Raw genomic sequence first — 23,427 nt, forward strand, 5'->3', positions numbered from 1 at the left:
AAAACGAACAGCGCCCGTCCCGCCTATCGCTTCTAGCCGCACTTCGCTCGAAACGCACTATACCTCGCAAGCAAGCTTACCAGTAGGTCCGCCAAACGCATCTAGTACACCATATACTAGCGAGATGTCCTTGCAAGGACCGGGTGGTGCCGCCGCAAGAGCACAGCAACAACGGATCGCTAATATGCAGGCTATAGCACCGCCCACAACACCTCGCGAACCATGTACCACGCATGGGGTATTCGATGAACGTGGTGGTACCTTGTTCGACAACGTATGGAATGTATCCTTATCGATACCACCGGGAGCGATACCGCCCGGTGTGAAGCAGGAAGTATACTTCACCGTTAGCGATCCAAGATTGAGTGAAGCAGTCGGTGGACCGCCATTGGATATGGAAAATGGTTTGTGAAATTGAATTTTTTCCTTAATAAGTTTATTTGTTGTGTTCATTTGGATTGCTTTTCTTTGTGTGTGAGTGCGTGTTTTAGTTTGCAAGTTTGCATTTTATTTTGATTGAAGTGTTTTTATTGTCATTCGTTGTCTTCTCTCTTACTCTAGTTTCTTTTGTATTTACATTGGCTATGGAAACTATCCAGATCTAGTAGTAGATTTGTTTTTTCCTCGAAACATCTTTAAATAGCGGTGATGGTGATGTTCAGATTAGTGAACTTTATTCATATAAATCAGCGTATTCATACTTATTTTAAAGTAAAGAAGACGAGGCAGACCCTGCCTGAGATGGAGCGATGGCGTAGATCAGGGCGCCAGACAGCTTTTAGGGATATCGAATTGGTGGACCTCGGCGCAAAACCGGGATGTCTGGAGTTCCTTATTAAGGCAGGCCTAGACCGGATACCGGTTGTTGCGCCGTTGATGATGATGATTCTCAAGTATTGGAATAGGATTAGTAGAGGACAAAACCATAGAATATTGAAAAATAAAACAGGATGCATAGTCCGGTTAAGGAAATTAGTTCCCCAGCAGTCAGTCCATTAAGATTCTTTAAGTATATCTCTTCTATAGGTTGCACCGCTCGTTGCCTTCTGTGACATATGATATGTTATGTCTTTGCTTTCAAGTGTTTTCTATTCCCAAGCAATTCTTCAGGCTTAAAAATATTTATCGAGTTTATATGTACATGCTTTTTGTCTACACCTGTAGCGCCTTTTAATATTCTTATTGAAAATTAAGTCCGACTCTACCTACACCTCCACTACATACCTACAACATGATCAGATCACTAAGGCGCTAATATTCGTTATCCAGGCGAATGCTTACAATTCAATACAAAAAATTCGTATTCGCACTTGCAAATACTCGTATTAATCAAACATAATTCGTATTCGTACTCATAAATACGAATACGTTTGTATTCACTTTCGAATGTGAGAATAAAGCCGTATTCGTATTCACTTTTGTAAATACCGAGATATTCACTTTCTCGAATATGAATGTATTCGTATTCATAGAAAATCATCGTATGAATTTATTCGTATTCGTATTTATGAATACAAATATGCCCAACACTGCTAGCTACCCTACATCGAATATTGATGACCGAACCCACATCCCGATTACGAGCAGTGTCCCTTTAGAAGTCATACTAGAGCATCTCTCTTGAAGGGTAACAAGAATACATGCAATGCAGGTTTTCCAGAGAATCCTTTCAAATTTCTTTTCTAGTCCCAAGAAGCCGAACAGAAACAAATGAAATGCAGGGCCGTTTCCTTTTCTTCCTCACTTTGTGGTGGTTGTTTTAGGAGCAGTGTCCCATTACAAATCCAACTAGGGTATCTATATTGAGGAACAATAAAAATGACGCTTTGGCGACCTCAGGTTCTTTCATAAAGATTTTCGCCTCCAGACAGCAATTCAAATGATTCCATTTGATTGCATAAATCCTTCAGAATAACTTTACTAATAAATGTTATAACCCCAATCCCAGCCGAACTAATCTCTCAGCCCCTTCATTACCAACGATGCTCGATGTCCTAGCCCACACATCTTTCCCCCCGTAACTTTGCCGAACGGTTGGGCCATTTCCATCCTCGAGTTTTCCGAAAAGAATTTTTACGTTGATTTCTTTTTCATAACTGAGTCGTCAAGAAACTTATTATGTTACCTGGAGACCATTGCTTGCTTTTGGAATTACCACATAGTATGTATTTTCCAAGAGGAATCTGGAAATTATATAGTCCGCGACTCCACTTGGTTATGGTACCCTCAATTCTTCAACAAAAACCAAACCGCTTCAGCTGTTCTGGTCCAAAGTGATTTGTATAACGACTGCATGTCGGATACCATTCGACTCAGCTATAAATGAGTACTTGAGTCAAATCAAGGTAATAACCACGGGCGAGTGCAATGGTAACCACATTGCCTCCTACAGTGTGCTGTACTCCTATAGTGTATCGTTACATTTGTGGTCTAACAAGCTTCAAGGCCTTGATCCAATTGGATTATCGCACGATTATTATTATTTGTCAAACAACCAAAAAGGAGTTTTATTGCAGGGCTAGGATAGCTACCAATAGGGGCGACTTCTATACTTGCGTAGACCTATTATCGACGACAATTTGGTGTTGGACTCTTTTCAAGCTTCTAAATTTCCTGTGAGACACGGTCCTATCCACCTTTACTATATATTCGGGTAATTCTGCCCAACTACTGTTCTTGTCTTCAAACCTCTTTATAGGTCCGTGTTGTGCACATAGCCTGGAATGCCTGAAATTCATTTCAAATTACAAACTGAGACTATTGTACATTCACGGTCATGCCGTTTGTTTTTTCCCTCTCTTGTTATTTTCTAGTTGAGTCGCTAGCCTTTGTATCTTAGTTTCGATTACACTTTATTTTACTTTGAAGGCAGTACGAGTTTAGGTCCACCAGTCATAATCCACGCGATTTTTTTGTAAAATATTGTGTTAGTTGAGGGGCACACAAGTCCATGTTGACGGGCACCTCGGTAAGGGTAGACTTTGGTGCAGGATCACTTGAATGATCAATTGTCGACAATTTACCCAAAACGAAATGTAGTCCTACCCGCATGGTTAGCAGTTATCAACTCGGGATGGTTGTTGGGCCACCATTTCTCGCAGAAAGCTCCCTTTTCGCAATGTTAAAGATATTTGCATATACTTATTAATTTCATCCTCCACTGCGTTCCAATTACAATGAAGTAAATTTTATGTCTTTATGTATGCTTAAGGCATCGTCTGCAAACGTTATTGTGATCATGAGCCTCCCAACAGATAAATCTGATGTTTGTGTAAAATAGATCATTAGGCACACCCGCTTGGATCCTCTCACGTTCAGTGAGAACCACTTGGCCTGTTATCTGGCATTTGCGTTTCGGTTATTATCGTAATTTATTTTTCAATGGTTCATAGGAACAGTTCAGGAATAAGCTTATATGCTTTTTTGAAAAGGACCTACAAGCGAGACCAAATTGAACGCTTGAATCTAGGAAAGCAATTATGCAATATCTCTTCATTAGCGTGCTTATTTCTTATACCATTCGATGAACTTGCTTTATTATATTGTATGGTTTCCTGAATCCAAACTGATTTGGTATTACTTTTCGGTCTACTAAAATTGTGTGTGCTTCAAAATTCCTACTGCTCAGATACAGAGACTACGAACAAAATACCCCACCGTTGCCGGGAGAACATTATCCTGGACGGGTTTGGTTGATTGGTTGGCTTAAGAATGTCTTGAGTGACAAGCGCCAACAAACTCCTGCGTCTTCAAATAGGTGACTATCTTCCATAGGGACGATGGCACTACTTTCTACAGAAGAAGAATATGTAATAGACATAATCACCCACCCCCTTCCTTTAAATACAATCAGGCGACCGTGATTCCCCAGTTAAAACTGGGAGGCAGGCAGTGTAGAGAACAATCGAACCAATACCAAGGCCATCGGTTGACGTATGATACTCGCAAAGTTTCCCATCTACCTACATTAGGCGCTTACGGAATATCTCCTTCCACCAACCCACACTTTAGAACCATGGAGAAGGATAAACTAAAATATGTGCACAAGCAAGCATTTTTGTTTTCTGTTGCGTTGTTTGCTATTTTCTTTGGATATACTCGGCGAATATCATCTTTGAATCTAAGCGGGGGAGTCGTTATTTGCTTTTGTTTCAAATTTTAACTTAGCTTATCGCGGCTATTCAAATATTTATATATCTCAAATTCATCCTGGTATGATCCTAGTCCTAATGCCGGTCTTTGGGGCAGCTTTACCATCTTGGTGGACTGCAGTTAGTCCGGATGGCCGTTTTGATCATCGTCGAAATTCTTAAGCATCTTAAAATTGGAAAAAAGAGGATATTGACTCCCGCATTTTTTATTTTTTGTCTTCTTTTTTGAGAAAAGGGAGGGTGGTCAAACTCCTGCTCCAACAACCCACTGTTACCTCTAGAACATTAAATTGAAAGTATGTTTGTTTCATAAGCCTAGGCAAATTCAATTTAGAAGTGAAAAACCCGTGGATTAGAGTTCTTAAGGTACCCTGTGGTTTCTCCTATCCATCTCCTGTCTTTACGCTTTAAGAATGCCATGAGTACAAAGTGCCACCTGACTCCATGTGTTTTTAATTTGCAGCATGACCTCAATTAAGACATCCGAAACACCTATCTTCGGTAAAGAAGCGTTTCACGGTCCTACCACCCCCTTGTAGCAAATGCAGTCGACCAACCGTGATTCCTTATTTAAAGCAGGTAATACCACTCTCCACTGATTAGCTGGATTAGGTAATCATCATCCTCACCATGGCTTAGGCTGTTCGAAAGTCGCACGTCTCTCATTTGCTCGGTCCATCTACTTTTCTTTCAGGATGTCAGTCGTGCAGTGCACTGAAAGTGGAAGCACTCTCTTCACAAACGAACGCTTTCTTATCTTCCTCACTTTCTTTGTAGTATATAATTCTCCTCCCGGGAGCATGGAGAACGGAATAATTTCTGCGATCAGCAATGCCACTAGCTTGGGGACAATGCTGCCTGCGGCCACTAATCGCAAAGCTTTCCACTGTTGTATCTATATTAGGCGCTTGCGATATATCTTTTTGCGCCAGCCCACAATTTAGAGCCATAGAGAAGGATGGACTGAATCATGCGGATCTATGGATTGGGCATCTTGCTAATGGATATATTTTCCCCACGGCTTAGACACGACCTTGATCTCATTAATTTGCATTGAAAGGACTGTGGAATTAAGCTCTTTAGTCAGAATTGTAGGAGTTCTCTCTAGGCCTAGAGTGAATCCATGCTCAGTCATCAATTCTAATGAATCGCCGTACCACCATTCCCAGTGTGCGGAGCTTATTCGATCGAGAAGTTTTCGACTCATGCTGCGACGTCTTAGTATATTCGACGAGGAGGGATTTATCGGATGGCAGCAGAATATCAAATTGAGACTGTTCCTTGCTAATAATCTTTCTGTGTTGCTATATAGGAGCACTATATCGAAAGTGACCATCACTATTACTGCAAAGCTCCAAGCTTGCGTCAACACTGGTCTGCGTGGTGTCGTACTCGTACTCTGATTTAACACAATTTCAGATGCAGAGTTTCATTGACATACGATTCCGATATCCGTAGAAGTGTTGATGAAAAGGTGAAGGTGGCATAGAATGCGCATTATGCGCATTATGATTATTCGATGTAAAGAAATCCATGTCCATGTTTCGCCACAGAACAATGAATGAGTGCAATCCCCTTCACTGTTCTGCGCCTTGCTTCTCGGAAAATGATGGGGAAAGTTAAAGCAAATTTAGACGAACTGGCAACGATGGCATGGTTAATGGCATATTTATATACTCCAATGCTTGGACCACAAGTCGGTAGTGGCAGCTGTATGTGTCAGCTTATCTGACCGCTTAGACCACTTCCTCAGTCGCATTATTATCTAAAACCATACTGTTTCAGGGACAGATTTCTCGAAGCGCGCCTCGTGTCAGTCAGTCATGGCTTAATAAGACTCTTGAGCAGTTTCCTCGCGGTATCTAACATGTTGAGAGTACGGTACCCTGACGGCGAGGCAGGGCATTTTTGACTGTCAGCACGAGCACCATAATTTTCCAACGAAAGGGAAAAATCCGCTAACAAATGTAGGTTAAACGGGCTGAATAGTCCATTCTACTCCTAAAAACAACTTTCAGCGCACTTCGATGAGGATACCATAATTTTTTGCCTTTCATGAACGAGATCAGTTCTTCAATTTCTTTATAGCGAATAGTGGTTAGTCTTCAGTACTTTCCTTCTCGTTGATAACGTCAAATCTAATAAGGCGGACAGGAAAAAGTGCTTTGATAATTTTCTCTATTTTAACTGCTTCAATTGAACAAGGCTCTCGTTGATCTCCCGAGTTTTAGGTAACCAGCCTACCTAGCTCCTGCCAGCATTACGCTTTTCCTCCTCCTGATTAAATAGTACAATTACAGCTTTGCACTTTGCGGATCTAAGAGTTACTTTATCTTCGTGCGTTATATAACCCCTTGAGGCAGTACCCTTATAAACTGAGAATTTTAACTGTCCACAGCACTGGTGGTAGCGTAGTGAGATATCGTTTCGGGCACTGAGATGCCGTAGGTTATTGTAATAAGACTTATGACTCAGTGACCCTTCCTTTATCCGGGTGCGGGTCTTTTGGATAATTTAATTCTTTTAAGAGAAATTACTTTAATTGTGTCAATTTTCCCAACTTGTTACGTATTCGTACGTGTACCGCAGGTTATTGAGAAGAACTGTTCATCATTTACAGGTGCAACGGCTGTGTAATCTTGTAATGCCCTCCACTCTTGCACTATTCACTCTAAGGACTTGATAGTAAAAGTCACGCGGGGAATAGTGTTCTCACAATTAGGGCATTAGAATATCGTAGTGCTACCGAAATTGAGGACCCTAAGTGTTGCCTTGGAAGCCATCTCTAAAATTTGCTTGGTACGAGAGTCTGGTTGCCTGGAGCTTTAACGTTTCCAATTTCGCATTTAATTTTCTAAGGTGCCGCAGTCATTCTGAAAAACAAGCATAGACTTGTCCGGTTTGAAGTAGTATAACAGGTCCAGGCGAAGACATCTTCACGACCTTAACACAAATTACAGCAAGCGAGAAGTCAACTCTTCTTTCTCGTATTATTTACCTCGTCAATTAGTGGCAAGTCGCACTCCATTGCACACTTGTATTTGCTTGTCACATGTGGATCATCTTTGAATATATGGATACACTGTGGGTTTAAGTCAGCTTAGCGGTAAAGAAAGAAGTGTGTTGTTGGTTATATGATGACGTCGCCTCAATCCAAGCAGTGAGTTGCTTTTTCCGCGTACTTTGTAGAGAAACAGTATTCTCCCGATACACAAATCTTAGCTTATGTGCCCATATGCTTAGCACCTGATCACCGGGTCTGAACTGTCCTTCTCCGTATCCTGCAAATGATCCATTCTACTTTGAGGTTTTTCCCAGTGCAGGATTGAAACCATGAGCGGTTATCCATCCCCTCACCCTTCGCATTAATATGCCTAGTTTGCTTTTCGCCTGTTCGACAGTGCGTCCGGCAACAATTGCCGCATAAGCGACCAGGCGGGACTCTTCTGGCATGTCGAGCCTAAGCAAACTATCATAGGAAGCGTTCCAGAGGTCGGCCCTAAAATGGATTCCTGTGCTACTCCCAACGTGATCTCCATCTTCATCTGGTCCTCTAGTGTCTCATAGAACGGGAGCGGTTCCTCAGATAATCCCTCAATATTCGTAAGAGATAGCTCGGCACATGGAAAGTAGTACCTAGTGTGCCCAGAATGTCTTTCCATCTGACAAAATTGAAGACATTTCTGACTTCAAGCCTTACGAGAAGCACCACCCGTCGAGCTCGGCGTCTGCATACCTCCGCTCGATGAATGGCATGCACGACTTGACAGTATCCACTGTGGATTTCCCTACTCGAATGCCGAACTATCGTATTGATAAGACTCTAGCAGTCCGTACCGTTTCAGCGAGTCTATTTCTGATGAGCGCTTCGGGGACTTTCCCGCAGTGTCAATTATACAAAGCGGTCGGTATGGAAACGGCAGCTCAGGGTCGCCTTTCCCATTGCTGATCAGCGGGAGCCTCGTCATCTTCCAATGAGAAGGGAAAATGCCCTCTTTCTGACAAGCGTTGAATGCTTGGTCTCACCGATTTTGGAGTACCAGTTTGTATACCTCTGTCGAGATACCATCGGGACATGGCGCCTTCTTGTTTTTCATAAAAAAGATTGCCTCTTCCAGCCCTTTTATAGAGAAAAGTGGGCATTGCTCGGCGCGCTCTGCGCTGCTGTCATCATCCCGTACGTAGGGTTGCCGCAGAGTCCTAATCTTTCAGGGTATCAATTTGTAACCGAGTCCCCACGGGTCGACAGTTTCCTATCAGCAGCAGGCTTTGCTGCTGTTTGTTGTGCTGCGGAGTCTCCTTTTAGCTGAGTTCTATTCTGTCATTGTGGTACATGCCTCCTCTCGGCCGTTTGAATGTTGTGTCAAGCGGCAGAGTTTGTAACACTCCTTCCGCAGCTTTACAATTTCTGCCGTCCACCAATACATAGAAGGCTTGCCACGTCTCGATGCCTTCATGGGCATGGAAGCTCCGCAAAGCATCATTACTAGGTTGATAACTGAATTTACGACAGTGTCAGGTGCTACCACCCCCACGGGAGTGCTCTCAAGTGCCCCCCCCAATCTCCTCCAACAATTTTGGCAAATTCCACGCGCCGGGTGGCGCACACCAAGAGGTTGCGTCAACCACTTCGAATGCTATGTATTGTTGGTTGCTTGCAGACAGTGAAAAACGTTACAGTTTTCGCCAATTGGAGATGACAGATGTGACTGCCACCTTTCCATTGGTCTTATCTGGATGTCTTATTCACAAGACAGCCCGGAGCCTTGAATTTCACGATGCATGTAGATCCGGGGTTAAAAACATCTGCTTTCGTACTGAAGATATTTTGAGATAAACCGCAGAATCTGTTGTCAAGCCTTGACCCAAGTTCGACAAAAGTCACCGGTTCGAGTCCACCACTCAGCGCCTTTTGTTTCGGCACTGTGGCGAATTTCTCGAAGCAGAAAAACCATACCTTGGTCGTAATTTGTCTACTATCTTTTTCACTATTTCTCCTTTTCATTTTTTATCGGTTGGCTGCTTCTTTCTTAAGTGCTTAGGAGGACACCTCAGTAGTGTTCCTCGAGCTTCACTAGTATGATATAAGATCTTTCATTTCCTCCAAAGATGTTTGACGTCCGTGGAGATATATCGCTGGAAGATGGTGGAAGCCTTCATTCCCTATAAGACGACTGCGCGCTTGTTATGTAGCTTATCTTCCACTTTCGGATGACATCCAACCTCTCCTCACTCACGTCAGTTAGTTATCTCCTTCATAAAGGGTGTGTTATGACCAGATGATAACCCTAGATTTCATCCAATTTTTTTCGAAACGCTTGCTGTGGCCTGGGGTTGAATGGTGCCTCTTCGTTTTGGCTGTCAGAGCTATTACTTTCTGCGATGCACTTTTATCTCGCAATGCTAGTTCTACTGCTTCCTTTCTCTGGTGCTCTAAAGTGATGAGGAGGCAGCAATCCTATCTTCTGAGTCAACAACAAAATGGCCAAAGGGAAAGCTCCATGGGGTGGCACTGGGAAACGCTGTATTCACTATGATTTGCTCGCCATGAGACAGGCGGACATCGTGAAAGCTCGCACATTGACTAACATCAACCCGGTACAAGGTTGTTGGTAAAGTCGACAAGTATTAAAATAATGTACTATATATATTGGGTTCATTTAGTCCTATGAACACAAATCAAGCTTTGGTAGGAAAATGCTGGACCAATAGCGTGATTTAATGAGGATTCGAGGGAGAGAAAGGTGACTTTTGGCAAGTCTTGGATATCACAGTGTGTAACCACCAATACACAAGCCGTATCCAAGCATGCCATAACGACCTCCAGTTATTGGAGGACGATTCACCGGTTTACCGGGGGGATAAGCATAAGCTGTTTGAGCTTGAAGTGCGTTTCGTATCCAACAGATTCCCAATGGAATTGAACGGACGATTGCACCGGCTTAAGAGGTATCTATATCGAACGCATGCCTCGGGGTTGAGTACCAGCCCAGGCATGCTTCGTATGCGCTGAACGGTGGAGTTGGACACGGGGTGGTTCTGGTGCTAAACAAGTCAACCTGCTAGAGTTGCACACTCGGTGAGAGTCTCCTAAGGGCGCATTCCATATGGCTTGCCAGAAAAAACACCGTCTCTTCGGAGGTGAAGTTTGGCCGTAAGGCTTAGGAATTCTTAAGACACATGTAGTAGACAGAAAGATCCTGTTTCCTTTCCCTGTTTGGTACCTAACTTTTCTGCACTATCCGCTTCTTAGTGCAGTCATCTTGTCAGGTTGAATGCGTGAATTTGTAACTCGAGTTTACTACACAACCCCGGATGATAATACAGTATCAAAGTGAAGAGAATTTTGATTTGTTTCTACGATTCTTTACCAAAAGAACGAGTCCCTATATACTGGGTCGGGACTATAATTGGCAGGATAACACCTGCCGAAACCACTGCTATTTTAAGGGCCATACAGTTAGGTAGATCTCAACATATTAGACAAAAACTGTGTGTGCTTGAACATCCAATGTATTGTTTTAGATTAGTAGCATTCGACTGCACCCTCACGCATCAGTAGATTCACATCTTACTGCTTTGATCTATATTATCACAAGATGCATGTCGACGTATAAACTAGAATCATGTTGAATTTGAAATTTGAAAGTTCTCCACTAGCTAAACTTCACAATTTTGAACCGCTAGTCACAACTGCACTGCGCTTCCTGCCTTCCCACAAAAAATCTAATCCTCAAATATTTATTCAATTTCTGTTCACAGGTGAAACAATGCTCTCACCTCTAGTGATGTGCGGTCCACAAGGTCTTGAATTTCTAGTTCCAGTAACACTCAACATTCCACACTGTGCCGGTCGCACAGCATCGCTGGGACTCGCACTGAAAGCGACCGACAGCGAGAAGAACTTACAAACCAATTGGGATAACATCGATCTGCCGAGCAACGCCGCCGCGCATACAGTATCCGTAAAGGTTGATCATTTTTGAAGGCAGCACCTGAAAAAGTTCTCTTTCTAGTTTTCACCGACTTTATTTTTTTAGAACTTAGATTTATTTTGTATCCACTAAAAAGTTGTAAATAGGCCTGACGCGTGTTTTTATGATTATTTTATGCGAATTATTGGAAAATGAAATATGAATAGGATAAGAACCGAAATAAGTCATAATAGGATCATTTGCATATTTCTGTTGTGCCTTTTACGCTAGGACAAGAAGCAACGTTGTCTACTCGTAAGTCATATCATAAAACGTTAGACTAGGGAGATTTCCGGGAGTGTAAATAAGACAATCAAATCTTAGTTTAAAACTTTCTTAGCTAAAGTAATGTCGTGTAGATCTGATTTAAGTTAGACTGTAATGTTGGCATTTTTCGACGCGTGGTGGGTTCACTCCGCCACCTACACACCGATAAGCAGAATAGGTTACACAATGCAAAGCTGAAACTTCATGTAATAATGCTTTTACCTTAGAAATAAAACGGCAAATTTTGAATTCGTAATAAAGTGTGATATTTTCTTATTTAACGAAAAATATAACACGGAAAAATAGGTTGCTCTCTCAAGCAGCACATTTCATATAGACCACTCTTTGATTTTTTGTTCCTCTATTTTTTTTTTTTTTTAATAATCTACAATTAAATAAAAATATGTTCTAAAAAGATTCCGCGTGTTGTTCTTGTGTCACTCCACGTCTATGGCGTAATCAGCACTTCCTGTTCATGTAGAATCGAGTGTGCCTCGCGCACGTAGCTGTACATGTTTTTCCGGGTGTCGATCACCACGTCGCGCACCATGGATGTGAAGAAGGCTGTGTGTCGAGGCGTTTCCGAATATCGTTCGTACTGATCTAGGGAGTCCTGCAGTTTCAGCGTTAGGTCGTAGTTTTTGCGCACCACTTCAAGAATTTGATCTTCAGTCGGGGTTGATAGGCCTTGCTCGGCTAGCCATTCCTTGATTTTATTTTGAAAGTGTTTGATTATTGCTAGAATATTGACGAGCGCACTCATGAGTTTTAAGACGTCATCTTTGTATTCACAATCAGTCATAGTTGTGTAGCGGAGAACTGTAAGTTTATTAAGAAATAGATTAATATCTCCAGGTAATCATTAGAATCAACGGCGAATAGACTTAAGTGGGGCAGTTTTGGCATTAGATTTCAGGATAATACCATAGGATTGTGAATAACCTAACAGCGCTGAACATATCAGACATCTCATATGCCGGTTGAGTGCCAGAAGTTCGTCGTGAGTTATGAGTCTTCTCCGAGGTCTTGCAGCATTCTTGATATATTTTTTAAATTTAATTGTAAACACCGTTTGACACGTAGCGAAGGACTAGTATTCACAAAATAAAAAACATTTTACTAGCGACGTAAACGGTACCGGCTTTAGATGTTGGCTCGAGTGTAGTATTGTGACTCTATCAACGCAACTCCAGCGAGGGTGTAAGTTTACATAGCTAATTACGAAGCAAGGAAGGTCTTCTCAAGAATATCATCCAATGATGAAGTAATTATGCTAGCAGTCCCGTCACTGACCGTTTCCATCTCGGAATTTATTTATTAATATATTGACTTGCGGTTTCGTCCAGTGCAGAGGCAACTCATCAGACAGGGTATCTACAGACCTTCGGACAGCTGTTGGTCTTCCCTACTCCATATGGTCCCTAAGCCCAATGGCGAATGGCGCCCCTGTGGGGATTATAGAAGGCTAAACGCACAGACTGTTCCTGACCGATATTCCATTCCACGACTTGGCGCATCATCTCGCAAACTGCCGCACCTTTTCAACCTTGGATTTAACCAAGGCGTATCACCAAATCCCTGTAGCTCCAGAAGACATTTCAAAGACGGCAATATACACACCCTTTGGACCCTTCGAGTTCACACGGATGACTTTCGGGTTGTGCAATGCGGCGCAAACCTTTCAAAGGTTCATTCACTCGGTCCTGCGAAACCTCGACTTCTGTTTCGTGTATTTAGATAATATTTTGGTCGCTTCTTCCTCAGAGTCTGAAAACTTAGCCCATCGCGATTGCATTTTTCAACGACTCCTTGAGGCCGGCGTTAGTTCTAAACAGTGATAAATGCAAGTTTATCCAAATACAGATGAGATTCCTCGTCCACTTCATTTCCCCTAACGGAATACAGCACGACCCAGACAAGGCGCAAGCAATCACAAGCCTCCCGCGTCCGAAAACTGTAAAGGAGTTGCGGAGGTTCTTGGGCATGCTAAACTTCTATTGTCGTTTCCTGCCCAAGGCCGCCCAACACCAGTCCGTTTTAAACGTCTGGCCCCAAAACAAAGGACACACGAGAGATTGTTGACTGAAGAGGCTGCCCGCGCATTTCATAAATCCCGACAACTGGCTGATGCTGCACTTTTGGCATTTCCTCGACAAGATGCACCCCTTGCCGTTTTTGTTGATGCCTCCGACATCGCAGTAGGTGTTGATCTTTACCAAAAGGTGAATCAAGTCTGACAGCCGTTTCGCAAGGAAGTGTTCCACACGGTTCACGACTTAGCGCATCCTGGCATCAGGTCGACAAATCGGTTAGTCATCGAGAAGTACTTCTGGCCCACCATGAATAAGGATATCAACTCCTGGGCCAGAGAGTGCTTCGCATACTAGAAGTGTAAGGTCACCAGGCATGTAAAAAAAGAAGTGGGCCATTTCCCCGTACTACCAAGCGGTTCCACAACTTACACCTCGACATCGTAGGCCCTTTGTGAGACTCGCACGGTTTCAGGTATTGCCTCAGAATCATTGACAGCTTTACGCGGTGGCCTGAGGCAATACCTCTGAAGGACATTACGGTGCAATCTTGTGCGGAAGCCCTCTGTCGGGAGTGGATCCCTTGCTTTGGTGTCCCTGCAGTGATCATCACTGACCAGGGAATGCAATTTGAGTCCACCCTTTTCTCGGAGTTAGGCAAATTCCTTTCGATGTCTGGAGCGAGATTTGAGCCTCAAGCGTAACATAGGCATTCTGACCAACAGCCAAGCAGCCATCAAGGCCTTGTATTCGGCAACGACATCTTCCAGGCTGGTGGGGTGCAGAGACGCATTGAACCGTCTGGGCGGCAAGCTCAAGGTCACCCTCCTCTGGGTTCCCGGGCATAGAAACCAAGAGGGGAATGAGCGTGCTGACGGATTGGCCAGGCGAGGCTCTGCTCTTGGCAGTCCTTCGGTGAATACAGTCGGTGTTCCGCCGGCGGCTGTCGGGGGCCGAGTCTACTCGCACTACCTAGCACCCACGGGCCTACGATGGCAAGGCTTACGAGCTGTGCCAAGTCAAGGAGAATTTAGCCCGCTTATAACATAGCCCGATCACGAGAGCTCCTGTGCCAGACGCGTGCAAATGCATTCAAGATTACGGCGGTCTGTACGGGGCACTGGCCCATAGGGGACCATGCCGCTAGGCTCGGCATACCCTACAATTCGCATTGCCGAAGCTGCGGAGAAGGAAGGTAAACCCTCATGCACTTTCTCTGCGATTGCCCAGCTCTAGCTAGAGCCAGGCTACGGACATTGGGTGAACCATTCTTTGGGGACCTCAGAGAGATTTGTAGCTGCAGGGTGGGAGAGCTGCTTTCTTTCGTAAATGCTACAGGCTGGCTCTTAAGATCCGAGCCGGATAGGCTCTGCCTCCCTGCTCCCATAATAGCGGTCACGATCTTAGGAGCTTGTGGCATCAAAACGGCGCACCAAAGCGCTAGTTGGGGTCCTCGGAGCGGCCACTGGTACCTACCTACCTACCATGATGCAAATTACACTAGTCTGAAAAAGTTTGCGTACAAAATGAATCGCAATGTTGTATGGCTCCTCACGGTTAGGAGGGTTCAATTGAAATTCCTAGAGACAACTGTGGTGCCTCTTTTTAAGTGCTTTTTTGCCTCTTTTTAAATGCACAAAGGTGAAATCGAAGACTTTTGGGGATTATGCATAAACAAAAGTCCACCAATCTTATAGAGTACTTTTAAGAAAATCTGAGTATAATACAATTTTTTTCCCAGATGAAAATGAAAGAAAAATAGAACTAGTTGGAGAAAGGAAAATTTTAGTTAAACGATGGAAGGAAGGTAAAACTTTCCCGGAAATTGAGAGATTGGTGAGTAGCTCTCATTATTTTCTTCAGAGGATGGTTGGGAACTACAAATCATTCGGCTCGACCATCAAGACCACGTTTTGAACTCCCATCTAAATTGAACGAATGTGAACGGGGTCACAGTTTCAAAAAAGTGCAGCAAAACCCTTGAACGAAGGCTTTAGAAATTGCTAAAGAGATCAAGGGTAGCGTTCGGAAGACTGTAGTGATACTGTCTGCAAAATTTTAAAGAATGTTGGTTATCATTACCTTTATATCACGTGTTAACAGAAAAACGCGAACCGACTGTTAAGGGGCACTTTAAGAAGCCAAGACAAGTGTAAATTTTGTATTTTTGGTATCAAGGAATGTTTCTGTATATTTTATTTTTCCTTTGATGCTTTTGAATTGTTTATGTCAATGAAGGCTGAATTCTATTTAATGATTACAATATAAACTTACGTTTTTTAAAACTAGTTTTCTGTGATTTTTTTGAAGTTTTCTTTACGAGATTCATGTGTACGATAACTTTTTCTGACTAATGTATATTATTCAATAAAGTTTATTCTATCTATGAAAAATTTATTATTTTGTTTTATTATAAAAACGGACATAACTTTTCGGTAGACCTAATAATATCGAAATTGGTAGAGCAACCCATCAGGTAATTATAGGATTTGGGAAGGGTACACATAACGAATGAAATCGGGGAAAGCCACAGGTCCTGGCGACATGGCATCTAAGCTCTGGAAAGCGAAGAGCTGGAACCTAACACTGTGGCTCAATGAATTCTTTAATCGGGTTATTGAGGAAGGAAAAACACCATCCGACTGGCAAGAAAGTACCACTGCTCCAATATGGAAAAAGAAAGTTAGTCCAGCAGAATGTTCAAATTACCGTCCGATCCAGTTACTTTCCCATACCATGAAGATTTTTGAACGCATTCTTCACAACCGTATTCGCGAAATCGTTGAAATAACCGTGAATCAAGCCGGATTTGTCAAGAATATACTATACACTGCTTTATGCAGATGATGTTTTCCTAACGTCTAAGATCGAGCAACTTGTCCAAAAATGGAATAATCGCCTCATGCAATACGGTCTCAGATTAAATTTGAATAAAACTGAATTTTTGACGACCGATCCCCATGAAACAGACACAACCACCGTCAGCGGCAGTGACCTGCCCAGAACTGAGCGATTTAGATACCTCGGGTGAACGCTATCAGCCAATTGAGAACGGCGCTATGAAATTGCTTCACGCATTAACGCAGCCTGGATGAAGTGGCGTTCCACAACTGGTGTTCTTTGTGATGGAGGCATCAACGAAAGTCTCAAATCTAAAATTACTACAATGTCGTCCGTCCTGTCGCTCTCTATGATTGTGTTGGCCGACTATAAAAGACAATGAACGGGGTCTTGCGGTAATGGAGACGAAGATGTTGCGTTGGACTAGTGGCGTGGCACGTTTTAATCACATCCGAAATGAGGATATCCGCGATCGATATGAAGTTGTACGGATCGTGCAAAAACTACGAGAGAGGTGTCTTCGATGATATGGTCACGTAATTCGCGCTAACGAGAATTCACTTGCCAAAATTGGTCTGAACATCGAAGTCGATAGTAAGCGACCAAAAGACCGGTCGAAACAATGGTGGCTTGATACGCTAGATAGGGATTTAAAAGCCTCGAGATTGCACCCAGATCAGGCATTTGATAAAATAAAATGGCGAAACCGATCACGACGAGCCACCCCGTTTGTGGATGGGACAAAGGCTGAAGAAAAAGAAGAAGGGAAGGGTACCCATATCATGGAAGATGTGGCGTTGTTGTAGGGCAAGGAAATTGAGGGGACGAAGCCGGGAAGGGTTGTACACACCGGGAAAAAGAAAAAGAAGGACCGATGAATTTGTGTTCTACAACTTCAAAAGTATGACAGTCACAGTTACAGAAGGAGGGCCAGACTACAAAGTAATATTCAAGGATGTTTCTAACCAGGAAGATGAAAAGGGTTAAGGAGAGCTAGATTGAGGTAAAGTTGGAGGAGAAACGTAGGATAAAATCAAACATTTTGGAAGGGCGATTGATGATGTCAACGAAGTGGGAATTGAAACAAAGTTTGACATCGAAGATTATACCCAGGTCTTGAATTGCGTGATAGGGGTTGTCAACCAAGAGAGTGGGAGAAGGATGTTGGGGAAGGTTTAATCGAATAGCACATCCAGTGGCATTTGCTCACATTTAGTGTCAGCTTGTTAACCGAACACCAACGAACCACAGACTCTAGGCTGGACTGCAAGGGAGCACAGTCCAGCGGGGACGAAACAGAGGCAAACAATTTAAAGTTATATGCGTAAAGCAAACGCAGGCAGCTGAGAATAGAAGGGAGACCATTAACAAAAACATAGGAATAGTAGGGAGCTAAGTGTAGGGCCTTGGGAAGCACCAGAGGAAGGGAAGAAGGAATGGGATGAGTAACCATGAAAAGAAACTCTGCAGGAATGGTTTGATAACTAAGAGAAAAGGCATAAGATGATTAAGGAGGCGAAGCTGAGTAAAGAGAATTTGGAAAGAAGAATATTGTGGTCAATGTATGAAAAACTTTGGAGAAAAAGGTGTAAATAATCTGTACTTCCTGCCGTGAATTAAAGCATTTAGCAACGAAGCTGCTTCATGCAATTATACTGCTCTTTCACTATGGGCTGATCGAAGTGTGCTATCAGCCGGTCGTTCACATATATCTTGAGGATTTTGGAGCAGAAGGAGAGAAGAGAAATAGGACAGATTCGTCTTTGAAAATACGTACACTGTCGTAATCACCGAAAGAGAACAATGGTCGACAAATGGCCATGAGTCTTTTCAGATTGCAGACTTAATAATCTTCACCGACGGGTCAGTCATGGAGGGTGGATCGGGCGCAGGGGTGTTCTCGGAGAATCCGATTATAGAACTGGCCTAACCCCTTGGAAAAATGACGACCATATTTCAGGCGGAGATATATCCCATTTCATTGGCAGCAGAAGAATGTCTGCGACAAAAGTGGAAGGGTCGCACCATTCGAATCTATTCCGACAGTCGTGCGGCATTATCAACACTAAATGGAAACGGCATATCAAGCCAGTTGGTGTGGAGTTGTCATCAGGTGCTGCTGAAACTTGGCCGACTGAACGAAAAATTCCTGATGTGGGTGCCGGGGCACTCTAACATCGCTGGTAATGAGGAGGCTGACAGACTGGCTTGCCGAGGGTCTGAATCCACAGATACCATATGGAAAAGATTGGGGTAGTGGTTTCGGCTATGTGCAGCCAATGTGATGAGGAGGAGACGGCCCTGCCCTTTTTATGCAGCTGCCCGGCATCCTCAGATCTCAGATGAAGACACCTTGGCAAGGTTTTCTTCAATGAAGAATCTGCACACTTTCTGCCTCTGGAGAATGTTCTCAGGTTCGTTAAAGTCTGCGAACACCGTAGGCGGGAAGCCATTGAATAGGCGATTTACGGGGATAGTACAATGGGCCTAACAATGGCCTGAGTGTTCGGACCTGCGGCTGCCCAGTAAACTAAACTAATCTTTGCGATGGAAGTAAGCATGCAGATATCCTTCTAATTCGACACACAAAACAGGTGCCCTTCCTTGGAACCTTAACGACCATTCCCGTCTTCAACTCTCTGGGAATGATCGTGGATTCAAAAAATTTCCATACGAGTGGAAGTAGCAGATAAGCAGAAACTGCAGTTGTAGTGATAAATAACACTTGCGGGAGACCGTCGATACTCAATGTATCTGTCGTCCGATCGGCAGGATAGTCCTCCCACAGTCGAACGACGAGCACGCAAACGAACATAAGTTGCTATCAGATGGTGATCGCTCTGCCTCTATTGTTACGCAAACCCACAAGACAACTTCTAAGCCTATTGCCGGTCGCAAAGTGGTCAATCGGATTGCTCATACGGTGTCGGGCAGTTGACAAGGTGTTTTTAGAGCCCACCTTGGCGTTCATATCACCCATCACCATCACAATGCCACCTTTAGGAAGGCTCTACTGAACTGCGTGTAATTGATCGTAGCAAGTATCCTTCTCAACTGTATCGGAACTGAATTTGGATCTGCTACGACTGAGCTTTCCAGAGTACAAAAGCACATGCCGCAAGAGGCAGAAGCGTACTCTCCAGAGCCCTATCACTTTACTTCGCTTACGCCGAGAATGTCTGGCTTATATCGCTGAAATTCTTGCGCGAGTTGAAAAATCGAACATTTTGGGGACCTTCGATATCGTTGTCGAAGAACGTGTGCAGATTCTAAGAAACAATCATAGTCCATTTTCGATAGCCAAAGGTCGTAACCGTGAGATGAGCCACTATCAGAGGCAACGAAAATTTGCTGAGCCCACAAATTCCTATCCCTTTTATTCGTCTTTCAAGCAGGAAAAATTTCGAGTGTATTCCTAAGGTCCAACTCACAGGGCATTCACACCGAGAATTTCCAGCCCATATTGCCGAATTTTTTCCTGAAATTAGAGAAAACATTTTGGAGGGCAGAGTTCGCTGCCGGCCTGGAGGAGCGTGGGAACAATCCAGAAACCAATTGAACCCATTTTCCTTTGCCGAAAGTCGCAGCCATTAAGTCAGCCCTCACCCGAGGTATGCTTGACGTTTCGAAAGCAATATATGTTAGTTTCGAAATTTGCGATTTGCTACTCCACAAATTTCTATTCCTTTTAGTTGTCTTTTACGGCAAGCGGGAAATACTTTCAGTATATTCTTGCACCTTAGCTCAATGGGCGGCCACAGCATGATTGGCTTAGAAAAACATCTCTCAATTACTCACCCATTGCATGGATCTCACTAAAAACCTTCTCTTCTCGGTTGAGTTCGTAGTAAAGCTCATCATAACTGTTGGTCGTTGCCAGAAAAGTATCACCGTACGTAATAAATAGGTTGAAAATATTTACCACCTGAAAAGAAACAGCTCTTTAGCCTCTACCCAAGCAAAACATCTAACGTTCAACGCACCTGCAGTGAGAGATAAAAAATATTGCATTTCTTCACTAAATTAGGTTCCTGTGTAACTAAAAATCGCAGCAGACCAATCAGTGCCGACCATAGCTCTTTCCACGGGTAGTTTAACCGCACTCTGCATCGCTTTTGATAGCACAAAATACGATGGATCACTCCAATGCAAAGCAAGTACAGTTCCATCGGGAACTTTTTCATTAAATGCGAAACAATGAACTCAACGAGTAAATCTAAAAGCGTGGCGGCCAATGGCTGCGACTTGCCCACCCGATCGATACTCAATTTCCGATGCCGCATCTGGGCCCTATGCAGCATCACTTTGAACGTGAGGTTGCTGTCGTGCATCATCGAATTTGCGTACTGGTCCTCCGATATGCAGGTGAGTATCAAAAAACACAGCTTCAAGTTGGCGATGCTCGATTCATTCTTGTTGTCTTGCATTACAATTGAACTGAAATTGCGAGAAACACATGATAACAGTGCTTTCTGCGTTCAGTTTATTTATGAAAGCATTTACCAGTATTGAAAGACGGCTACGAGCAAATTCGAAGGATATTGCGTTATGTCGATTATCGGGGCGGCCGCCAGATCGGGTACCGGCTGGCTAGCATTCAATGTGTTGCTAGGCGACGGCGGAGCACTGGACTCGGCTTGTGTGTGTGCGAGGGTTGTGATGAAGTTTCTATTCAGGTGGACCGCCTCATAGAGTGCCAGCAGTAAGGCGTTGTTCGCTTTTATTTGCTGCACCCGCTCACAGCCTTCGTCGGACACGAACATATTTCCGACAATATTCGACAACGATGAGAACCACGACGTCTGCACGTTGGATAAACTTTGCATGTATCCACGGCAAAAGTCTATTAAAGACGATGAAATCATCTGACCGTAACTGCAAAAGTTAAAAGCTTGCAATTAACGCTGACGAGGTGAGAGCCAGTGGGTTCACTTACCCATTCAGAGCCAATTCATCGGCCACTAATGATAATTGGACAATGTAGGGGTTGGCCGCTTCGTGTTTCCTGTAATTGACTAGAACTGTTAGCAAAATGACCACATCGTGTCCATGCTGCACTCGCAGCGTCGAGTCACTCAGCAGGCGCACGAACGCATCGAAAAGGCTGTGAATCATGACGTATTCTAGGAGCACATTCTGACTCACGTTGTCGGTCCCAGTGACGATGACCAGGAGCAGTTTAAGACACATCGCCCGAACGTTTTCCGTTACTTCACCTGCAATGCGAGAACTACAATCCACACTCTACCCTTTACCCAAAAGAAGCGAGCAAACCCGTCAAGATATTGTTGCACTGCGTCAGCAGCAACTTCATCTTCTCGTCCATTTGATCAAACTCGAAAATCGTCCGAATCACATCGAAGCTAGGCTCGGCCGCAGACTTTTTGAACACGGCATGAAAGAAGGCACACAGCGTCTGAAGGCTATTGAAGAGTCTTTTTGGATGTGCTGCAATCGAAACGCGTTGTGGATGAAATGTTTACAAAACAATTATTCGCCACTGACCCGTATCGAGCATCTCCATGCACTTGGCAAATATCAAATTGATGTTGCCCTTCACAGTCAGCAATTGGTCCGGTCCCAGTTTCATGATTTCACTCTCCAAGCTTTCCACGTTCGGCTGCAGCAGGAAGAATTCATTCCAGAATTCGGCATTTTGCGCTGTAGGATCTTCGCCGCGGAAGAAAAGTTCGTAAATATAGACGACCTTCTCTTTGGGACGCTTCGACGAACCGGAACCACTTCGTTTTCGCGAAGTCATGCCTGGTTGTTGGATTCCAGCGATATGGAGGCTTTTCTACTGATTGGAAGGGAATGTAGCCAATTTTTGTGGAAAACGACGAATCAGCGAAAGTAAGTGATAACAAATATACCTTGAAGCTGAGGTGTCAAACTCTGAACGTCAGTGTGACAAGCGGCGTGAGCTGGTGGTTACTTAGGGTTGTCTGATTGGAGGACGTTTAATCGATAAGGGGTCATCGACACGTGTAATTTTGACTTGGATTCGTAACCACCAAGTGTTCGGTTAAAAGAATATGATTGATGTGGAATTGCATTTACTGAACTTTAAAAGATGAGTATGTGTTCCTTGAAAGCCTGATATAAAATAGTTATCGTTTCTGATGCTGGTAGTATTGTTGCTTCTCCTTCCAATAAACATCTTTCGTTTATTTTTTCACGTACATATTTCGGGAGTTACTTAGTCCCGTCTGCAGTGCTTAGCTATAAATAATATAAAAAATGAATAAATAGCTAAGCCCTGCAAAAAGGAATGACTATTTCCAGAAATATTTATGAATTTGCAAAATCAAAAAATTGTTTTGGAAAGGAAAAGCTCGCTAAAAATTGAAGAAAAAGTACACTTTTAAGTGTAACACTAAACCCAGAATAGAAAAACTAAATAGATAATCTTTACCATAACATCGAGTGACTGAAAGAGAAAGTAGAAAAGTAACTTTTGCCTGGATGGCCGGGAACCATTTCAGCGTCTCTGAGAAGAAACTGAATGAGAAAGAAGTTATCTTTGACTGGAATCAAATTCAATGATAAAACAGCCTTCCTTAGTAGTAGATGTAAGAATTCTGATATTCTTGTAATTGTCATAAAATACGACAAGAGGATACAATAGATAAGTGTCTTGCATTGTTCTGCTTTTCATAAATGCAAGTATGATATTCACGCATAGAATACCAACGCATTCGTCGTGTCTTGTTGTAAAGGAACCCAATAGGTATGCAACCGTAGGTTTAATCTGGTAGAATGCGAGAAGAAATACCCTCTCTAGGCTGATTTTTTAAAACTTCCTTTCTGGCAATGTATTTTCCTTTGGCTTCTCATATGAATTTCGTCTTATCTGAAGTTGATAGCCCAAATTAAAAGAAGAGCTCTTCGGACTCGACGTGGAATTTTGCTTTCCACACAATACTCAAAGACAAGTGTTAAATAGTACCAATATCCATCGCTATGGATGTCGAGCATGAAACTGACTGGTACTGTCACCTTAACATGGAAGAGCATGGCTGCACGTTTCCCTTTTCCCATTTTTGGACATTTTTATGGGCCGCGAAGGTCGCTGAAAATCCATTTTGTCTCTGTCTATTTGCTGCTTTTTCCCCAAGTGTTCTCGCAATCGCTGGTGTAAATATCCAGCATGCACTCAGCACA

The 23,427-nt window shown here is 43.3% G+C and overlaps 2 protein-coding genes across 2 annotated transcripts in view; one reads left to right on the top strand and one right to left on the bottom strand.

Annotated features, from left to right (window-relative positions):
• LOC119659142 (tight junction protein ZO-2) overlaps positions 1-11,047 on the top strand; it is a 155,438-nt gene extending 144,391 nt beyond the window's left edge. The window contains exon 16 of the mRNA XM_038067082.1: positions 10,914-11,047. Within this exon, the coding sequence (XP_037923010.1) occupies positions 10,914-10,917 (4 nt within the window). The 3' untranslated portion in view covers positions 10,918-11,047. The remainder of the gene's footprint in view (positions 1-10,913) is intronic.
• A 587-nt stretch (positions 11,048-11,634) lies between these two features.
• LOC119659145 (armadillo-like helical domain-containing protein 3) lies at positions 11,635-22,202 on the bottom strand. The gene is made up of 8 exons (XM_038067085.1): positions 22,137-22,202; positions 21,769-22,060; positions 21,538-21,711; positions 21,200-21,479; positions 20,767-21,138; positions 20,247-20,700; positions 20,062-20,188; positions 11,635-12,211 (listed from the first exon to the last, which is right to left on the bottom strand). The coding sequence occupies exons 2-8, from the start codon at positions 22,022-22,024 to the stop codon at positions 11,841-11,843; spliced, it is 2,034 nt and encodes a 677-aa protein (XP_037923013.1). The 5' UTR covers positions 22,025-22,060; positions 22,137-22,202; the 3' UTR covers positions 11,635-11,840.
• Positions 22,203-23,427: the final 1,225 nt, after the last annotated feature.

Source organism: Hermetia illucens, chromosome 6 (genome assembly GCF_905115235.1).
Source record: "Hermetia illucens chromosome 6, iHerIll2.2.curated.20191125, whole genome shotgun sequence".
NCBI lineage: Eukaryota > Metazoa > Arthropoda > Insecta > Diptera > Stratiomyidae > Hermetia > Hermetia illucens.